The 18,483-nt window shown below is 36.3% G+C and overlaps 1 protein-coding gene across 1 annotated transcript; it reads right to left on the bottom strand.

Moving 5' to 3' along the window:
• Nucleotides 1-1,487: 1,487 nt before the first annotated feature.
• Nucleotides 1,488-17,608, bottom strand: LOC142336981 (uncharacterized). Its single transcript, XM_075385985.1, has 8 exons — nucleotides 17,379-17,608; nucleotides 14,894-15,032; nucleotides 14,778-14,831; nucleotides 12,457-14,719; nucleotides 9,419-9,689; nucleotides 2,178-2,252; nucleotides 1,786-2,110; nucleotides 1,488-1,685 (listed from the first exon to the last, which is right to left on the bottom strand). Exons 1-8 carry the CDS (start codon nucleotides 17,583-17,585, stop codon nucleotides 1,627-1,629), a joined length of 3,393 nt encoding a protein of 1,130 aa, XP_075242100.1. The 5' UTR covers nucleotides 17,586-17,608; the 3' UTR covers nucleotides 1,488-1,626.
• Nucleotides 17,609-18,483: the final 875 nt, after the last annotated feature.

Genomic DNA, 18,483 nt, shown 5'->3' with positions numbered 1-18,483 from the left:
AATTTTTGTTCAAACACCGTTTTCTCACTTTGCTTTAAAATTAGAGCGAAAAAAATTACGCCGCAAAACCACTCGCTTTTTAGCTCCATTTCCTGTTTCGGCGTGACCAAAATCACTACTCCAATTTGACTTCAAAAATCATGAAAATGTGTGAACAGATCTTAAAAACATACCCGGCAGATTGCCGGAAAATAGCCGCCGTTGATCTCCATAACTCTATTGGGATTGAAAGAAAAGAAAATATCAACAAAAGTTGATTTTTGTACAAAAACATTTTTAAGTGCGATTTATTTTGATGTCATTTCGTAGTTGAACATACTCCTGTCTCTCAGTGAGAGGCTACAGGGTCTGGTATCAATACCAATGAGCATTAGAGATAGTAAATAAAACTTATGAGAACAAAGTTCAAGTACCGGGCATCTAAAAATGGCTTTATGGGTTTATCCCGTTTCTATTTTTGAATTTGATTTTTTATACTGACTCTTCATTTTGAATTGCTTTGCTGACCAGCTGCTGTTTAAAAGCACTTGAGCAGAATGAGAGAAGAGTGAAACTAGCCTAGAGAAGTCAAAAAGATTTCACGCAAAATGTCGAAACATACCCGGTAGATTGCCGGAAAATAGCCGCCGTTGACTCCAATAAGCATGATTGGGATTGAACGAATAGAATATATTGAAAAAAAAAGATTTTTGTACAAAAATATTTTTTAAGTCCGATTTATTTTGATGACATTTCGTAGTTGAACATACTTCTGTTTCTTAGAGAGAGGCTACAGGGGCTACTATCAACACCAATAAGCATTAGAGGTGGTAACTAAGACTTATAGGAACGACGTTCAAATAGCGGGCATCTAAAATTGGGCTTTATGGGTTTATCCCGTTTCTATTTCTGACTTCAATTTTTTATACCGACTCTGTTCATTTTGAACTGCTTTGCTTAGCAACTGATGTTCAAATTCACTTTTAGCAGAATGAGAGAAGAGAGAAACTAGCCTAGAGAAGTCAAAAAGATTTCACGCAAAATGTCGAAAAAGCGGCAAAATGGTAAAGCGAAAAAAAGTTTGACGAAGTAAAAAAAATACGAGCGCAATAATAGCCGGCTGAGAAGATGAGGGCGGCTATTAAAAAGCGGCAAAATGGTAAAGTGAAAAAAAGTTCGACGAAGTAAAAAAAATAGGAGCGCTATAATAGCCGGCTGAGAAGATGAGGGCGGCTATTAAAAAAGAAAAAAAAGACAGCGCCCCAATATAATTCAAATTCTTTGAATTGTAAAAAAATAGGAGCGCTATAATAGCCGGCTGAGAAGATGAGGGCGGCTATTAATAACCATCTGTCAAATAGTGAGTGGAATAATCGCAAACGAAAAATGTTCGCAGTAAAAATTTGAAAATGTTTCTGCATTGTAATAGTTACACTAATTTCAATAAGCAAATTTTAACGGCCCTATTGGAAATCTAAGTGGCCTGCAATCAGTTCCTTTAGAAAAGGTTTTAATGAATAATATATTTACAGCAAAACTAGTATTTTGACAGCACACGCTTTATAATTTATTTAGAAGTTGCAATTAGGAACTAATTATCATACTAAAACAATTGTATTGCACAGAACAAGAACACGAAGAAAGAAGTCAGTTCAAATTAATCAAATAGTCATCAATACATTGCTGATGTCCAGTAGCTATGCTATCTAAAACGAAAAACAACTTTTTTGGTATAACAATCTAACATTTTGTAGAGATTTTCCTTTTGAGCTGCTCAATCAAGCTTAGCGTAAAAGATGTACCAACCTAAAATCCATGTTTCCTTAATGAGAGGGATTGAAAATAAATTCACTCGACTCTTGACTTTGACAGGCAGGTACTGTTGGTTTCTCTGACCAATCAGATATTTTGCATGTTCTGGATTGTCAACAAGCCAGCCTCCGCACAGCGCAATGAGAGTCATTAACTCATGTCTTGGAGGTTGGGTGCCTTCCAAGACGTACAGCAAACAGTTGCAAGACAGGATTTTAGGCGGCTTCACTACAATCGAAGTTGTTTTCAAAGATCCCTTCTGTAGCTTTGCCTGCTGCAAGGCATGTAGCTTCATCAAACCAAGTCGCTCTCGATTAATCTAATTCATGAATTTGCCATTAAAAAGTGTATTCATTCTGTGAAATTATTTGAAAAACGAGCGTTACCTTTGCTCCTGGAAACGCTGACAGTTCGAAATCTTTCTCCGGCATCCAGCTTCCAGCGTCCAGTGAAGCAGTTACCTTTAAACAAAGCTTGAATATGCGGATTCCAGTCTTCGGAACTCTGTGAGCAATTACAACCTTCAAATTCGGTGAGAATGACAATTTACACTGAATCTTCTCATTAGCACTTAGGTTGACGCAAAAAATGTTCATATAAATTTCATTCCAAAATTGAGAGAAAATTACATTCCACAACTCGAAAATATGGTGAACAGACAAAACAGTCCCAAATAGCAAAATATTCCCAGACAAAATAGTCCCAAGAAAGCAGACAAAACAGTCCCAGACAAAATAGTCCCAACTAAAGATAGAGCTAAACATATGCACACCAATTAACAAAGGAATCACTTAAGTTATTCATATAATTGTACTTCGTTGAGCAAATATTAAGCTGATTGCAACTTAGTTTTAGCCAAATTAGGTATTTTGAAACAAGTTTTCGGTATAATCCTCGTTCATATCAATTAAAAACAGAGCATTCAGAAAATTTACTCATAGATTATGTTTGTTAATTGTTTGTAGATTATATTTTACAATTGTTTCCATATTTATTCGGGACTATTTTGTCTGGGACTATTTTGTCTGCTTTCGTTGGACTATTTTGTCTGGGACTGTTTTGTCTGGGAATATTTTGCAATTTGGGACTATTTTGTCTGGGACTGTTTTGTCCGGACACGGAAAATATGTGACCTTAATTGCAACAGGGAGGAATAGACGATGGATATCACGCGTTCCAAAATCTATAGAAGGCTCATGAAATTTTTTTTCCAGTTTTGAGATTTAAGTAAGTATCTGTTCTAACAAATACGCGGGGTTATAGTCACACAGTACAGCACTCAGGCCTGTTGGAAGCAGTTGATTGACAACGGAGGGGGATTGCAATCAAAATCTGAGAAATCGCATGAACGAAAAAGCGCTAAAAATCAGATCTCTTGAATTCAAGTAAAAGATGAGTGCATTTAGAAGGAACAGGAAGTCGATATGGCGTTTCATAAAAGCTTCATGGCTCGCGAAAACTTGAGCGTTACAGCTATTCGTGTTGAGGTTCAACGATAAATACGACTAAATCGTACCCCTTTAGATAATCAATAAACAACAATAAATTTTTCGGGTCTTTCCCATTATAGACCCCAAGCTTAATGGTCATATAAAGTATAACCCCCCGACAATCATGTAATTATACCATAATGTGGGAGGGCTATAATTTGGCGCAGGCAATAATGGGAAAGACCCAATTTTTCTTAATGCGAGCAAAAAATTCCGACTAGGGAGGGATTCAACACTCGCCGTCTGGCGTTCCAGACTAAACCGTTAACCACTCGTCTATCCTGCCCCTGTGCTACCTTATCTTGAAATCGCATTTGTTTTAGCAACAGATTTAATTTCTGAAAAAGCAACTTAGAATCAAGAATTTCTGAAAAAGCAACTTAGAATCAAGAACTTAGAATCAAGAATCGTCCGAGAGCAATTAAAAAAATATCTTTTTACTGAAAACACATGACATTCAATTTCTCAATATAATAACATAACCGACTAACGTCGGAAGAATTGCTCTCGAACGACTAGTGCATGCAGCCTACAGATCTAATCTATTGCAGCCTACAGGTCAAAACACCGTCTTGCAACAGCTCATAACAAAATAAGCGTGACATAAGAAATAGTTTAGCTCAAATTTCAATATTTATTTATATTACTAAAATACCTATAACAGCCTATATTCGTTTAGAAATATAGACATATAATCGAAAATTCTTGCTCGGTTTCAATCGTTTCCAATATAAGCCAATTTTGAAGTGGATCGTGCGCGTGAGCATAGCATAGAAATTTCAAAAAAACGACGAAGTTTAACAAACTTTGTTTTGTCCTGAGAGAAAACTTCTTTCCATGAGCAATAAATACATTGAGGCAGCTGCTTTGAAACAAAAAAGAGTACGCTAATCTTCAATGTAAGAAACTCAACAAAAAATTCCAGGACCACCATATGAAATTTCTTTTTCCAAAAGTAAAACTTTCCAGTTTTACCGTCTGAGTCAATTACTCAATGAGAGTTAAAAATAGGCTTTGTTCCATGTCAGACTTTTTGCTAGCACAAACGAAAACATAACCGACTAAACGTCGGAAGAATTGTTCTCGAACAACTAGTGTGAACTCTAATCAATTGCAACCTGCTTCAGTCGGGGGGCGCCTAAATGGGACTAAGAAGTTCAATAGTGGGCTTCAAATAACCACATTAGAGGTTAAGATATACCACTATTAATATTTAAAGTGAAAATGGCACCAGTTTCGGCGCATTTTTCATTTGACTTTTAGTATTAAATTGCCACAAATTGAGTTCAGCTGCTTGAAATTGTGATTGAGAGAGGATTTTAGATCACGCGAAACGCAAAAAGTCAAGGGCGTGAAAGTCACTCGAAAAGTCAAAACCGTCAAGCAAAAATTTTGCATAAAACAGACACACACGTTTACAATAATTGCTATGAACTTCGTTCAAGAGCAATTAAAAACTGAAGATAACAAAATATTTATTGAATTTTCAACAAAGCCAATATATTTTCCGATAACAGTCACAAAACAACCTGCTTATATTTCTACCTATGGAAAACCTGGCAACAATATAATGCCTTAATGCTTAGAATTTACACTTAAGTAAAAATATGCAAAATTAGAAGCTACTCGGCGTAAGTCATTGACTGAGTAATTGATGTTCTGTTCTTTTGCACAAACAACTCAAAATAGAATTCAGAAATAAATCCAAATTAAAACCAACTAATCTCGAACGAATTGCTCTCAAACGACTGGCGAAGGTGAAGGCGTTGGCTATAACACTAGCTAGCTTAAGCTGAATAAGATGAGCTTGGCTGAAATGATTCCGGAGAGAGGTGATATGAAAAAACGGGGTGGAGGGGTAGGAGAAAATCTGGGGCGGAGGAGGGGAAAATAGGCGGTCTCCAAACTTCACAAAAACGAAAATTCGCCTTTCAAACCATGAGCAAAACCTACTAACTTCGGGCGAATTGCTCTCGAACAACCGACTAGCTTCAGTAGTAGTCTGCTTGGGCTTAGACTTAAGCCGAATATCATTAACCATTAGGTGCGGGAGTGGGGTCACTGCCCTTTACAGTATATTTTTTTCCTTTCTCAGCAACTTTGATCAATTACGCACTTAGAGACTAGAAGAGCTCTAAGAAACGTGCTCAGCAACTTAACGCCTCTAGGCTTTACCTGTTTCTCATTTTTGGCACAATTTAGAAAGGTCAGACGTGTTCAAGCGATAAACTGCATAAAAGACCGCAGGACTATTATAAATGCTACACACTTTGTTTTGAGAGCAGTTAAAAATATACCTCAGCAATCTTATCGAACGTATAGTTACAGACTAGAACTCCAAGAGCACTGAAGAGAGAATAATGCTCCGGGCTTTACTAGCTAGAGGGTGAAAGGTCAAAACATAGCCGGAAAATTGCGGGAAAATAGCCACCGTTAACCCGCTTGACAGAAATTGACAGAAACTTTATAACTGTCAAAGGTTCTTATTTGGTGTGTAAATTCTGCACATTCAATTGGAGTCTAAAATTACACTTAATTCAGCTTCCAGACTGGAGGCTATTAAGCATAATACTAATGCCAGCTTGCAATCGCTTTAGTGAACTTTGATAACCTAATGCATTATGACTTAATGATCGGGCTTTATGTTTATCCCGTTTCTTTTGATTTTGCTCTTTTGACTTTCACCGTATTCACTACATTATATAATTCAATACGTGAAAGAATCTTAAATCCATTCAGTTGAAACAGTGAGTGAAGTCAGAAGTCAAACGTGAAAATCGTGACTTACGTAAAACCAAAAACGTGATCAAAAGGTAAAGCGAATTAAAAAAGGAAAGCACCTAAATAATAGCCGCTGAGAGGCTGACGGCTGCTATTAAAGAGTCAGACAAAAATGATAGATAATAATTGAATAAAAGACCATTAGAAGCTACATAAATGCTAGAAAATTACTTTAAGAGCAATTATAAAGCTTTGCAAATTGTATATTGACTCAAAAATTTTCACACTATGATTAACTAAATTAATAGTAAGATTAATAAAAATCAAGCAGAGATACACTGCGACTTTCAATTGATCGTGCTTTTTTAAATGATGAGTTACGTCAGACAAAGCGAAACCAAATAATTGCAACAAAAGAAACCAAATAATTGCAACAAGCTTTGGTTCAAACTAATTCAAAGAGGCAGCCCAATGAAAAGTACAAAAGCTATGATATTTTGAGAAAATCGAATTTCATCAAAGTCTTTGAAAATAGGTGGTTATTAAAATCAAGGCCATTAAAATGGGTAAATAACTCAAATCTTGAGAATAAAAAAATTTTATTAAACCAAATTAAAAGTTTATTAAGCACAAGTAAGATATCATTTAACAAAACTAAATATAAAGGCAGGAACAAAACTTACAATAACGGAAGGTAATAAAAAGACTCAATGAAATCTTGAACATTTTGAAAACGAATGGTTTAAAGGTCAAAAAACAGAAGATACAAACTGGACCGATAAAATAGAATCATCTTGCATCTTTACAAAAACCCAATGATAAATGTTAATATTAATACTAAGAGACTGGCAACCAGATAGATTAACAAGCACGGCCGAAACTGAGAAAATAACTGCTGATTTCTGTCAAATCAGCGGACAAACAAAGGAACGAAAATTTCAAATTTGTGTTAATCAGAGACTATGACACTTCTTCTTATTACTGAGACTAAACAGCAAAACAATACGAACTACCAACCAAAACTAAAAAAAAACACGGCTATATTTTGAGAAAATAGTGGTCAAGTCGTTAGAACCGTCAAATATGCAACAGAAAATTCAACAATAAGTAAGAAAATTCAACATCATTAGCGCGAGCCACGGAGACTGTCTACTAACAAGACAAAGTTGCAGGACAGCAAAAGAACAACAAAAACGGGCAAATTAAAAAATCACAGAGTTTCGAAGTAGTAAAAACCGTTAGGTGAAAAATCAATACTTAAACAGCTTCCATTATGCCGTATTCAAGAGCTAGGGAGGTGTTATTAACGAGATTGGAAGATAAAACATTAGGGGGGGGGGGGGTCTTCAACCTCTAAGAACCGCCCTTCCCACCATAAGTAGAAGTCTCCAAAACAGTTTGAGCTGAAACAACTGAAAGGCTCTAAGAGCACTAAATGCCCGCTGGGCGCTACCTGTTTATCCCGTTTTTGAGAACAAAAAGTCTAATGTGTCAGACGAAAAATCGGTCAAGCAAAAAAACGCATAAAAAAGACCATTAGGACTAATATAATTGCTACAAACTTCGTTTGAGAGCAATTAAAAAACTAAAACTGGAAAACTAAAAACATACCCGGCAGATTGCCGGAAAATAGCCGCCGTTGATTCCAATAAGCATGATTGGGATTGAAAGAATAGATATTGAAAAAAAAAAGATTTTTGTACAAAAACATTTTTTAAGTCCGATTTATTTTGATGGCATTTCGTAGTTGAACATAACGTATTTCTGTTTCTTAGAGAGAGGCTACAGGGGCTACTATCAATACCAATAAGCATTAGAGATGGTAACTAAGACTTATAGGAACGACGTTCAAATAGCGGGCATCTAAAATTGGGCTTTATGGGTTTATCCCGTTTCTATTTCTGACTTCAATTTTTTATTCTGACTCTGTTCATTTTGAATTGCTTTGCTGAGCAACTGATGTTCAAAATCACTTTTAGCAGAATGAGAGAAGAGAGAAACTAGCCTAGAGAAGTCAAAAAGATTTCACGCAAAATGTTGAAAAAGCGGCAAAATGAGGTAAAGCGAAAAATTTTTTTATTCGACGAAGTAAAAAAAAAATACGAGCGCTATAATAGCCGGCTGAGAAGATGAGGGCGGCTATTAAACATCACTAATATTTTTTGCAAACTAGTTGTGACAAAGTAAGTTAAAAACTTTAGATAACAATTGAAAGAAAAATAGCTTCAATTACGCCGGATTATGCAGCCAATAAATTATTAGAACACAAGTATGGCCGTTTTGAAACAATTCGTTAAGGAAACCAAAAGAAAAACCACAAAAATAGAATTCAAAGAGCCCCACGTCAAAAATTGCTTCGAAAAATTTGTTCCAACAACAATTCCTCACTCTTTAAATACGGTTGAAACTTCACGTCTTAAACTACTCGCTTTTTCACTCCCCTTTAGTACTCAAGCTTGCCTTAAATCGCGAATCCAATTTGACTTCTCGTTGACAAAAAGAAGTTAAAATGTAGAGATCCTTAAAAAAGCACCCAATACATTTCAGATTCTTCGAAACGTCAACAAACATTTTGAATTGAAAAAAACCACAATGTCACCAATGATAGCCTGGCTACACTTTTGCTATTTTGTCTCATATCTGTGGAGGTAAAATGCAAAGCAGATTTTCTGGATTTGAACAAAATTTTTCTTTTTCTGTTATTTTGAACATCCAACAAATGTCGTTTGAACTGCTCTCAAACTATTGTCGAAGCCTTGGCTCTGATAACAACCAGCTTAAGCTTGAGGAAGCCACACTTGAGGAGGGCGGGGTCACGACAAATAGGAGGATGTGAGTAGTTGAACCCATGCCATAAACGCCCTTCCCTAATGAATTTAAGTCTCCTTAGCAATTTCGATGAATCGTTCAAACAGAAAATCTCTCGCAGAATTTCAGAGTGGTTTAACGACCATGAGTTTTAAACGTTTATCCCCTTTTTTCACCGATAAATGAAATAATGAAAAATGATCAAAAGAAAAATTGCTTAAAAAGATTAACAGGGCCCAAAAAACGTTACAAGTAAATTTTGTTTTTGAGAGCAACAAAACGAAACGATCCTTTCATTGATAAACAAAATCTGTCATAGTTTTATTATCTATATATTTCTCTGCCTTGAGCTGTCTATATTAACCTTGACAGAAAAATTACATTCAATTGTGTCAGTAGAAATTCACAGATGTTCAAAGAATTAGCGTTTTCGAACAAAAATTTATCCTTCCGTCTACCTGACTTTCCAGTTTTCATTTGGCTAAATAACCAAAACTGGAATTTAAGAATTTACCAGCTCTTCAATTTATAGTACTGTTGCAACAACTTGCAATCAATTATAATATATCTATGTACTCTTACAAATTAAACTTTTCCTTTCAACTTACCCAATTAAAATCCATCACCCAGCACCCTCTGGCAATAGCAAAGAGAACGCTGAGAGTCCGTTTAGAGCTCCCGCACACTAAGTGAGTGACACCTTCCAGGCTCCTACCAGTGTCATTAGCCACCTCGTACACACCCAGATTCTTAGCCACACCACTGCCCCTAAATCGTTTGCTTCTCGATTTTAACTCAGACGCTTTTGCATTTCGCTGCTCTATCTCGCTTGCATTTCCTTTCAGAACTTTCAAAGCTCGAGATAGCGTTTTTTCCTGCCTGAAAACCAAAGTTAGGATTTTGAACAGCAAAATTCATTTCCGACTAAAATTCAAAATTTGCTTTCATTCTAGAAGAGTTCAGGTAGAAGCTCAAATGAAAAATGCGTTCTCAAATTCAAGAAACAGAAGGTGAAAATTATTTTTAAGCTACGCTACAGAAATTAATTTTACTGACCCACGTCAATTATAGCCCATATCATTGTAAAAACATAACCGACTAACGTCGGAAGAATCGCTCTCAAATGACTAGTGGATTCTCGAATCTTTAAAATTTAAAGTAATAAAATCACAGCAATGTCGACACACCAAGGTACTCGGCGTGGGGGTGTAAGGTAGGTGGAGGTGCAATGGTAGCTAGCTCGGGCAGGGGGAGGCAGAAAGGTAGGTGTTAGCGGGTGTAGACAGGCGGTAGATAGGTGCCCAGTGGGTAAATGTGGGGTTTAGGTAGGTGTAGGAGGTAGGTGGCGGGAGGGGGGGGGGGGTAGGCATAGAGGGCTCTGTAGTTTTAGATAGATAGAAGACTTGTATGCGACCAAAAATTCTCAAACCTTTTCCAAAAATATTTTCCTTGGGTATTACCAGCAGTTCTTAATTACTGTACATAACAAACGAAGCTGCTGTTAAAGTCCAATGTTCTAAAACAGAAGTCAAAGTTCAAAGATAAATATTCAAAAAGAAAAGTCAAAATTAAAGTCATGGACAATCTTGCATCTGCTAAAAAAAGAACATAGCCCGAAGACCCCGGAATCGACGCGAAGTATTTTTTGGAAACTTTTCATAAGTTACTGCTCCGCAATCACTGCTCATAAAATATTGTCAGGTAGTTTTTATGTCTGGTACCATTGCTCATAAAAGCTTGTCCGGTGTCCAACAAACGACTAACAATTGAGGAGAAAAAATAACAAACGATACATCTCGAAAAAGGATAAAAGCCGAGCAAAAGGAAGAGAATTGAAAGACAGAACACCAAAGCCGGTTAAATTCTTAAACATAGCTGGCAGATTGCCAGAAAATAGCCGCAATAGCTTCGTAGATCTGCAGTCGCAAAAAAGCAGTAAAAAGACAGACCAAAAAAATTCTTTTCAGTGAAGGCTGATATGTTATATTTTGATTTAAAAAAAATCTGTATAAGTTTTTGCTGCCTCTATTAGCTGATCTCAAATAACCTTCATTTAGAGTGACACACACCCATTTGACCTTATCTCTTTGAATTAACGTAAATAAAAGTCAATTTCAAAGTCAGGAAGTCATTTTTGTGAGTGGGGTAGTCAAGTGTGACCAAAAATTTAATCACGCAAATGAACAAAAAAAAACTATTGCTATAGGGCTATTAATAACCTTATCTACAATATGCCAGCTCTCAATAACTGTTCTGAACACACCCTAAGAAACAGTCCCTGCTTTTTTTTGGTATCTACGACGCACTTGAAAACGCTAAAAACATGCGCAAGAAATAAAAAAAAAATACAAAGAAAAGCATAACCATTTATATCTTTTATGAAATATGTAAAATCAAACCTTTAATAGTTTTCACTTAGTAAACATAACCGACTAAACGTCGGAAGAATTGCTCTTGAACGACTAGTGGGAGCTCTAATCAATTGCAGCCTGCTTCAGTCGGGGGGGGGGGGCTAAATGGGACTAAAAAGTTCTACAGTGGGCTTCAAATAACCACATTTGAGATTAACATATACCACTATTAAGATTTAAAGTAAAAAATGACACCAATTTCGTCGCACTTTTCATTTGACTTTTAGTATTAAATTGCCGCCAATTGAGTTCAGCCGCTTGAAATTGTGATTGAGAGGGAATTTTAGATCACGCGAAATGCAAAAAGTCAAGGGCGTAAAAGTCACTCGAAAAGTCAAAATTGTCAAGCGAAAATTTTGCATAAAAAAGACACACACGTTTACAATAATTGCTATGAACTACGTTCAAGAGCAGTTAACAATAACTCTGCCAACAAGCCTAATTAATCAATTGAGCCTGAAAAAATATTCGGGGATAGAAAAAGTAGAAAAATTCAGCAGAAAAATGATGGAAAATTTTGCCCACTTCGTTCAAATAAAACAATTTTAAATTGATATCAAAAGATCAGAAGGCCACGATAACCAACATACAAGCTAATTTCCGCCAAAGTATATCCCACACACTAAAACCAAGAACAGGAGTACAAAAACCACTAAAAAGCGTCTAAGCTGCAAAACAGCTGCAGATTGCATATAAAACTAATATATATGATTTGGATTGAGATGGTCAAAAATGTTTACAGTTATTTTTATTATGGTGTAGATAAACACCTTACCAAACAGTAAAGCAAAAGAAACTGCTCCGAAAAAGCCGCACGTGATCAAAATTTCTGTCGCTTAGCGAAAATTTTTTCACACCTACTTTTCTCGATCTCTCAATAACTGTGCATGAACAAACAGAACGACTTTCGTTTCCCTCCCTTCTTCGATTCCTTCAGCCATTTGACCTAGAAATTGTAGCATTGGCGTTTTCACGTGCAGCATTGACTTTTAAGTCCTGTTTTAAACACACTCCAAAAATATCGATAAAAAACGACGCTTAGACAATTATTCTGTTCGAGTCGTAAAAACCTTTGTAATACCAATACTCCTCGTCGAGTCGTAAAAAAGACCAACACGTTTACAATAATTGCTTCCAACTTGGTTCGAGAGCACAGTATTATATTGAGCGGACTTAGCTTCAATGAGATGGGGTGGGTCTGTAGAAGTGAAGTCCCGAAAATTTTTTAACCGTACTTTGGGCTGAGCGTCGTCGAATAAATCACCATATTTCCACATACGCCTCTGATAGAGCTGTGAGATGTCGCAGCATCCGCTTTTTGCCAATTTGCCTCAATTTTGGATAACTTTCTTTTCATTCGTCGATTTCCTTTCTTCTCCAGGCTACATGCATCAATACTCGCTCTAACAGTAAACAAAGGAGGTTCCTGATTTGATTTACCGATTTCAAGTCCATTTCTTACGTCATTGTCTACGTTTCCAAATTCTAATTCATTTAGTTCTCCGTTGCATGATGACATTTCTATTTCATTCGACAAAGCTTGAGCATACTCTTTAGACAAAACAGTTGGCTGGGATACGACCTTTATAACACGAGGTTCTATGGAAACAATATTAACAGTTTTGTTGAGATCAGAACTTTTGGTGTGAGCGTTTCTTCTCGTTCGATTACCCTTTGTTTTTCTATCTGGTGATTCTTCGTAGTTAATTTGATGTGATCTATTGGTGACAGCTTCTCTAGAACGAGATCTAGTTGTCATTGCTCGCACTGTGGCTGTTGTGTTATCGTCTTCATCGTGGATCGTCTGCTGATTGGCCTGTTTCTCTGCTACATCAACTTCAGCAGATTTGTCATTCGAAATTTCTATTGCTTGTCTATTTCCGGCAGCTTGATCCACTCTGTCAAATTGCTCGTTAGCTTGCTCAGTTCCGATCGACTCTTCGTTTTCAGTAATCGATGTTCGCATACTATGACAATTTTTAGAGGGTTCCATTTCGACATCGACTGACTCTCTATCAGTTACATTAGGAACAAAATTATTTTCATCGCTCACTTTTCGACCAGGTGATTCCTTTCTTTGATCTTTATTCTTGTCTTGATTTCTTGTTTTTCTACTTCGAGTTCTTCGAGATGAAAGCCGGTCCGTTATTTTATCGTTCAAATCATCTTCTTGTATACAAGCATTGCTGGATATTACGTCATTATCAACATGTTCAATTACAGTTTTTTTCTTATTAGCTGAAGTTGAAGTATCGCAGAGATTTTGTTCACTCAGTTCATTGCTTTCATGATCCTCACTTCCAAGTGCGTGAGCGTTTTCTGGAACTCTTTGATTTATCTCCCTACTTGCATATACGAGATATTCCGTTTCAGTACCAGCCCTCTTTGATAAAATAATTCCGTTTTGATCATGTTGTCTATGGTTTCGAGAGCTACGCGCCGACTTTGTAGAGCCTAATGACTCATCGGTCGATTGAATTTTAGGTTTATAACTGTCTTTAACTAGTTTTTCAGGGTTTGATTGCATTTTCGTATGCTCATCCTTATTAACCGCGACAATCGGTGGGTCAAGGGCAATTGGATTAGCAATTTGAGCCGCAGGATACGACACTATCGTCTCAGAAACTAATTTGGACGGCATCTTTTGTTGTGTAGACTGCACGTGCAGTTCACTGCGATTAAGAGCTGATATTCGAGCAACTTTTGGGGTAGTTCTGATCATCATTCTTGCTTCTTTCGGCAAAATGCGTCGGTTATCCTCGAATATGTCAAAATCCTGCACTTTAGAAGGTGTGAAGATCCTCTGAGACTGTACAGCATGAGGTTTCGCAATTCTTTTTTTATTACGCTTGGCCATTTTCTTGTTACTCTTGTTTTCTTGCAGGTTTTGGGATTGACTATTGTAAATTTGAGAGCTTTGCCCAATTGCTTGACTTTTGATTTCTTGAGAAGTATTCGAATTATTGGAGACTGGTTGAGAGTTCTCAGCAAAGCTTTTCAGATTAAGCACAAATTCTAAACTGTCAGGCACCACTGGCACGGATGGCGCAAAAGTAACTTGTGATCCGGAAGACACAGTTTCGGGACAGTGATCATTGAGCATCTCAAATTCATTAGTTTCAGGAACAAACATATTAGTACTTTCATTACTTGAGATGTCTTTCACTGATACTTCTTCATCTAATTTAGCACCAAACAGTTTTTTCGATCGCATGTTTTTCTCCGATTGTGAGCCCGAATTCGTATTTGAAGATACTGCGATAGAGTTTAGATTTATAACTTTAGAACTTTTCAATATACTTGGGTTCAAGTTAGGTGGTTGATGCAGTTCATTCGTTGCCACAGAACAATCTGACGATCCAGATATAGTTTTACGTCGTTTAGCTTTGGGTTCCTGTACATCAAGATTCTCATTTGAACCAGTTTCTGCATCAACATTATCTGCAGTTTCGTCTTCCATCAACATTGCAATGATTGCGTGCATTGCCGGTGGAGGAGCTAGAATATGAAATTGTTTATGTCTTGCAATTAATAGTTCTAGCTAAAAACTGGTTACCTTTGCTTGGTTTCTTTACAGTGTTCATGAGAAAATCTTGGGTCGGAATCAATGCTAAAAACAGAACCAGGATGAGTAATATAAAATTTGATTAAATACAATATTTAAAATCAAACTGGGTGAAATGACGTCATTTGAGGGGACTCTGTGCAAATTTATTCGCTCTCTGAACAAGTCCATCCTTTTTTGCATGTCAGGTGGTGTTCTGACAGCTTTCTCAGAAAATCCATTTGAAGCTAAGGGTGAATTCAAATGCTGAAACACATATATCTCGTTTGAAACAATATTCATAATTACGGATATTAACAGACCGGATCAATAACGGCCATATAATCGCTCTATTGCAATTGCCAATACATCCAGCTATTGGAAAAAAAAGTAGTAAAATTTGGGGTGCTCTACCTCACAGATATAGGATCCCTCCCAACTCAGTCTCGAACCTACTTCGAATTTACTCTATTTTAACCTCTAGAAGGATTCCTACACTGCTGAGCTACGAAAACGAAAAAAACTGCTTAAACCGAATTACATTTGACTAAACGCTGATTAATGTAAAACATTTATACGATTGCGGAACTACTTTTACATTATTTGATAAACAGCTAAACAATTTGGTTTTTAAATTCAAAATAATCAAACTGAATAAAAGCAACTTGGCAACTCGCATAAAAATAGAATCAACTGGGTCAACATGCCCTTCTAGTCCTACTATATAATATCAAATATAGGAGCTAGCAAATTAGATTGATCAATTTACGGAATGGCAGTTTGCCGTTGTTGACTATGAGCAGCAACACATTTAGGTCCATGAAAACAATAATCCAAAACATATTACAAGACGAGGAGATATCTTTGAGTACTTCACAAGAACAGCTGATAGAGTAATGGACGGGTCACATAAGCGCAGTAGTGCGATGGATAGATAGCCGTCAGAACAGAAAAACAATTTTCAAAAAATTCACATTTTGACGAGGAAATCGTTAAAACACTTAATCAATTACACTAAGGGATAGTGACAAAGCTACTGACAAAAGATATAGTTAAAAATTAATGCTAAAAAATATATCAATTAGCTGTAAAAAAAAACGTTCAATAGAGGGCCGATGAAATCATTATTCTCCAGATTAAGTGAAAAGACGACGACTATATCAACTAAACTAAGGGATAATAAAAAAACCGACAAAGCACTTAGTTAAAATAAATAATGTCTATTAGCTGCCAAAAATATTATATAAATCAACTTTTGCTGCAATAGACGGCCGATGAAATGAGTTATTTTTCATACGAAGGGTGAAGACATTAAAAGCAAAACAAAAAAATTAACTCATTTTTTACTGAAACATCGTCAAAGTCTTAAACATTACCGACAAACGTCGAGCGATTTGCTCTCAAACGATTGGCTGGGGGTGGTAGGATTTTGAGGGCTGGAGACAAGAGTGGGTCCAAACCCCCCGGTTGAGGAGGGTGTACCTGGGGGTGTGAGTGTCTGGGTGGGGGTCTGACTTCAAACTTTCAAGATTAAGAACCACCCTTAACACCAAAAAATTGTCCACTCAAAACACTTAAGAATTGCACACTGAAGAGAATGCTTCCCGCTTTAGAGGACAAGTCAAAAGGATCATACGAAAAAACGATCAAGCGAAAAGTCGCACAAGAAAAGACAACAAAACTGATATAACTGATACAAACTTGTATGAACGCAATTAAAACAATTATTATTCAACTTAATACATTAAATAGGTTCAATTTTGCCTGTTAAAAACCCAGGGGGACGAGTCACTACTCCGATTATATGCCGAGGCGACAAAACAAATCAGCCAAAATTTAAAAAATAAAATTTCATGAAAAAACCATTTTCTGCCAAAAACCATTTGTTAGCAACTGAAAATATTAAACAATTTCAAATATAATTCATTAGAAAACCAATGGGACTTGTCATCACTAATCGGACTAAGTGACACGAATACAAGCAGTACAGCAAAACGGGCGAAAATTGAACCAAAATTTCGTGAAAATGCAGTACCAATGTCAAATCTGTAAACACAAAATAAACATCAGCCGCTTAATGAGGGAATCAAAAATACACCCAAGCCCCATTAGAGAGAATATAATGCATTTAAAAGCGTTCGCAAAAAATCAAGAGCAAACAAAAAGCAGGAGCAAAAATCCGATGTGACGAAACTCCCTTTCATAAACAAGAAAAATTTCTTTAAACACCACAACCTCACCACTTTTGCAGCAGATGTAAAAAGTTCACGCTGTAAAACTACTCTATTTCTCGCTCCCGGAGCCTGTCCGTTTGTGCCCCCCAGCTTAGTTGGACATATTAATTGCAAACTCCCAGACGCACGTGCCATACTTTTACAATGATTTACCATGTAATGGCACGTGCTGTTAAACGGGGGTGTAAAACGTACTGAAGGGGGACGGAAAAAATCCTCGTCACCTTTACTAATCAGGCGTGACTAAAATCGCCACTCTAATTTTAATTCTCATTGACCCGAAAAAAGTGAACAATCTTTTTTTTCAAATTAGCGAACCAATAATGTTTTTTTTAGAAAACGAAGAACATCAAAGTTCTGTAAATTAAGGATGACTTACCGGACTAGCATTGTTCCCATTGCCAACCAAAGATAAAATTTTTGATTCCACAACATTTCGTACAATATCGTGAGCATCATGCGTAATAAGTCTTTCTAAACATTGCACTTTAGCATCAACTCTTTTCTTTTGCCTGTTAAACCGTGAAGATATTTTCTTGTTCAAGGCCTCTTCGGACAGAGGATCAAGGCTTCCTCGACGCCTCATAATACTGAAAGAAACAATACACTTATATGTCTCATACTCAATTCATAAAATGATTGTTTTGCATATATATTGCAGATGCTGGTTCGATGCAGAGTCCCAATCAATTCAACTAATTTCTTCAGCTAGTATATTCAACATTCCAAATACTCCAACTTTTACAATCTTCCAAATAATCCAACTGCAGTATTCAATCAACATCTACAAACAACAGTTCTACTACTTTTTCATAAAGTTACTACATACAATTTTATCCAATGACAATCTAGAAATTTAATCTCCTTCAAATTCCATCAAATATATTCAAGGAGAAATTGTGTAATAATTTATCCATGACACTGCGCCTCTTTTATAATTTTACTCCATCATGATGGTTTATAAAATTTTATATAGGATTTCTAAGAAATTTCAATTTGTTTTTCATGCACTTTAGCAGCAATCATTATAAGCATTTAATCAATTGTGATAATCAATTATGTCATATTTCTTTTGCGCGTCTTTTTAGATAGTTTGAAAACAACATTGAAATTGTAATAACAGTTTCTTGTTTGTGTTTTTTAACCTTTAGAAAGCATTTTGTAAAGATAAACTTTGTGATTTATAATTGTTTATTCTGTGTCTTTTTCGCGCTGGTACATTTAGACTTGCTTAAGATTGTTTGCCGAATGTTGACAAAAAAGGTTCATGTCCATCGGAGGAGCAGAAGTCTGTTGAACAGTTCCACTGTATGAGAAGGCAGACATTAATTGAGTTTGATTATTTACAACATTCTCTTTCAACATTCCAAAGTCTGGGTGTAAGTTGAGAATTTGATATTCATCATGGGTAACAATTAGTACTGGTCGAGGTACAATTTTTTTTTCAGATCTCATCAGTTTTGCGTAGCGTTTTCCATATTTGT

This window comes from Convolutriloba macropyga, chromosome 1, assembly GCF_964194025.1.
Source record: "Convolutriloba macropyga chromosome 1, txConMacr16.3, whole genome shotgun sequence".
In the NCBI taxonomy this organism is placed as follows: Eukaryota; Metazoa; Xenacoelomorpha; order Acoela; family Convolutidae; genus Convolutriloba; species Convolutriloba macropyga.
This window is presented reverse-complemented; position numbering and strand designations above follow the sequence as displayed.

Coding starts and splice junctions, on each gene's coding strand:
- LOC142336981 (XM_075385985.1), bottom strand. CDS start 17,585: ATGAGGCGTCGAGGAAGCCTTGATCCTCTGTCCGAAGAGGCCTTGAAC. Junction 2,253..9,418: donor GGGTGATGGATTTTAATTGG/GTAAGTTGAAAG, acceptor CTTTGTTTAAAG/GTAACTGCTTCACTGGACGC. Junction 1,686..1,785: donor TAAGGAAACATGGATTTTAG/GTTGGTACATCT, acceptor TTTTCGTTTTAG/ATAGCATAGCTACTGGACAT.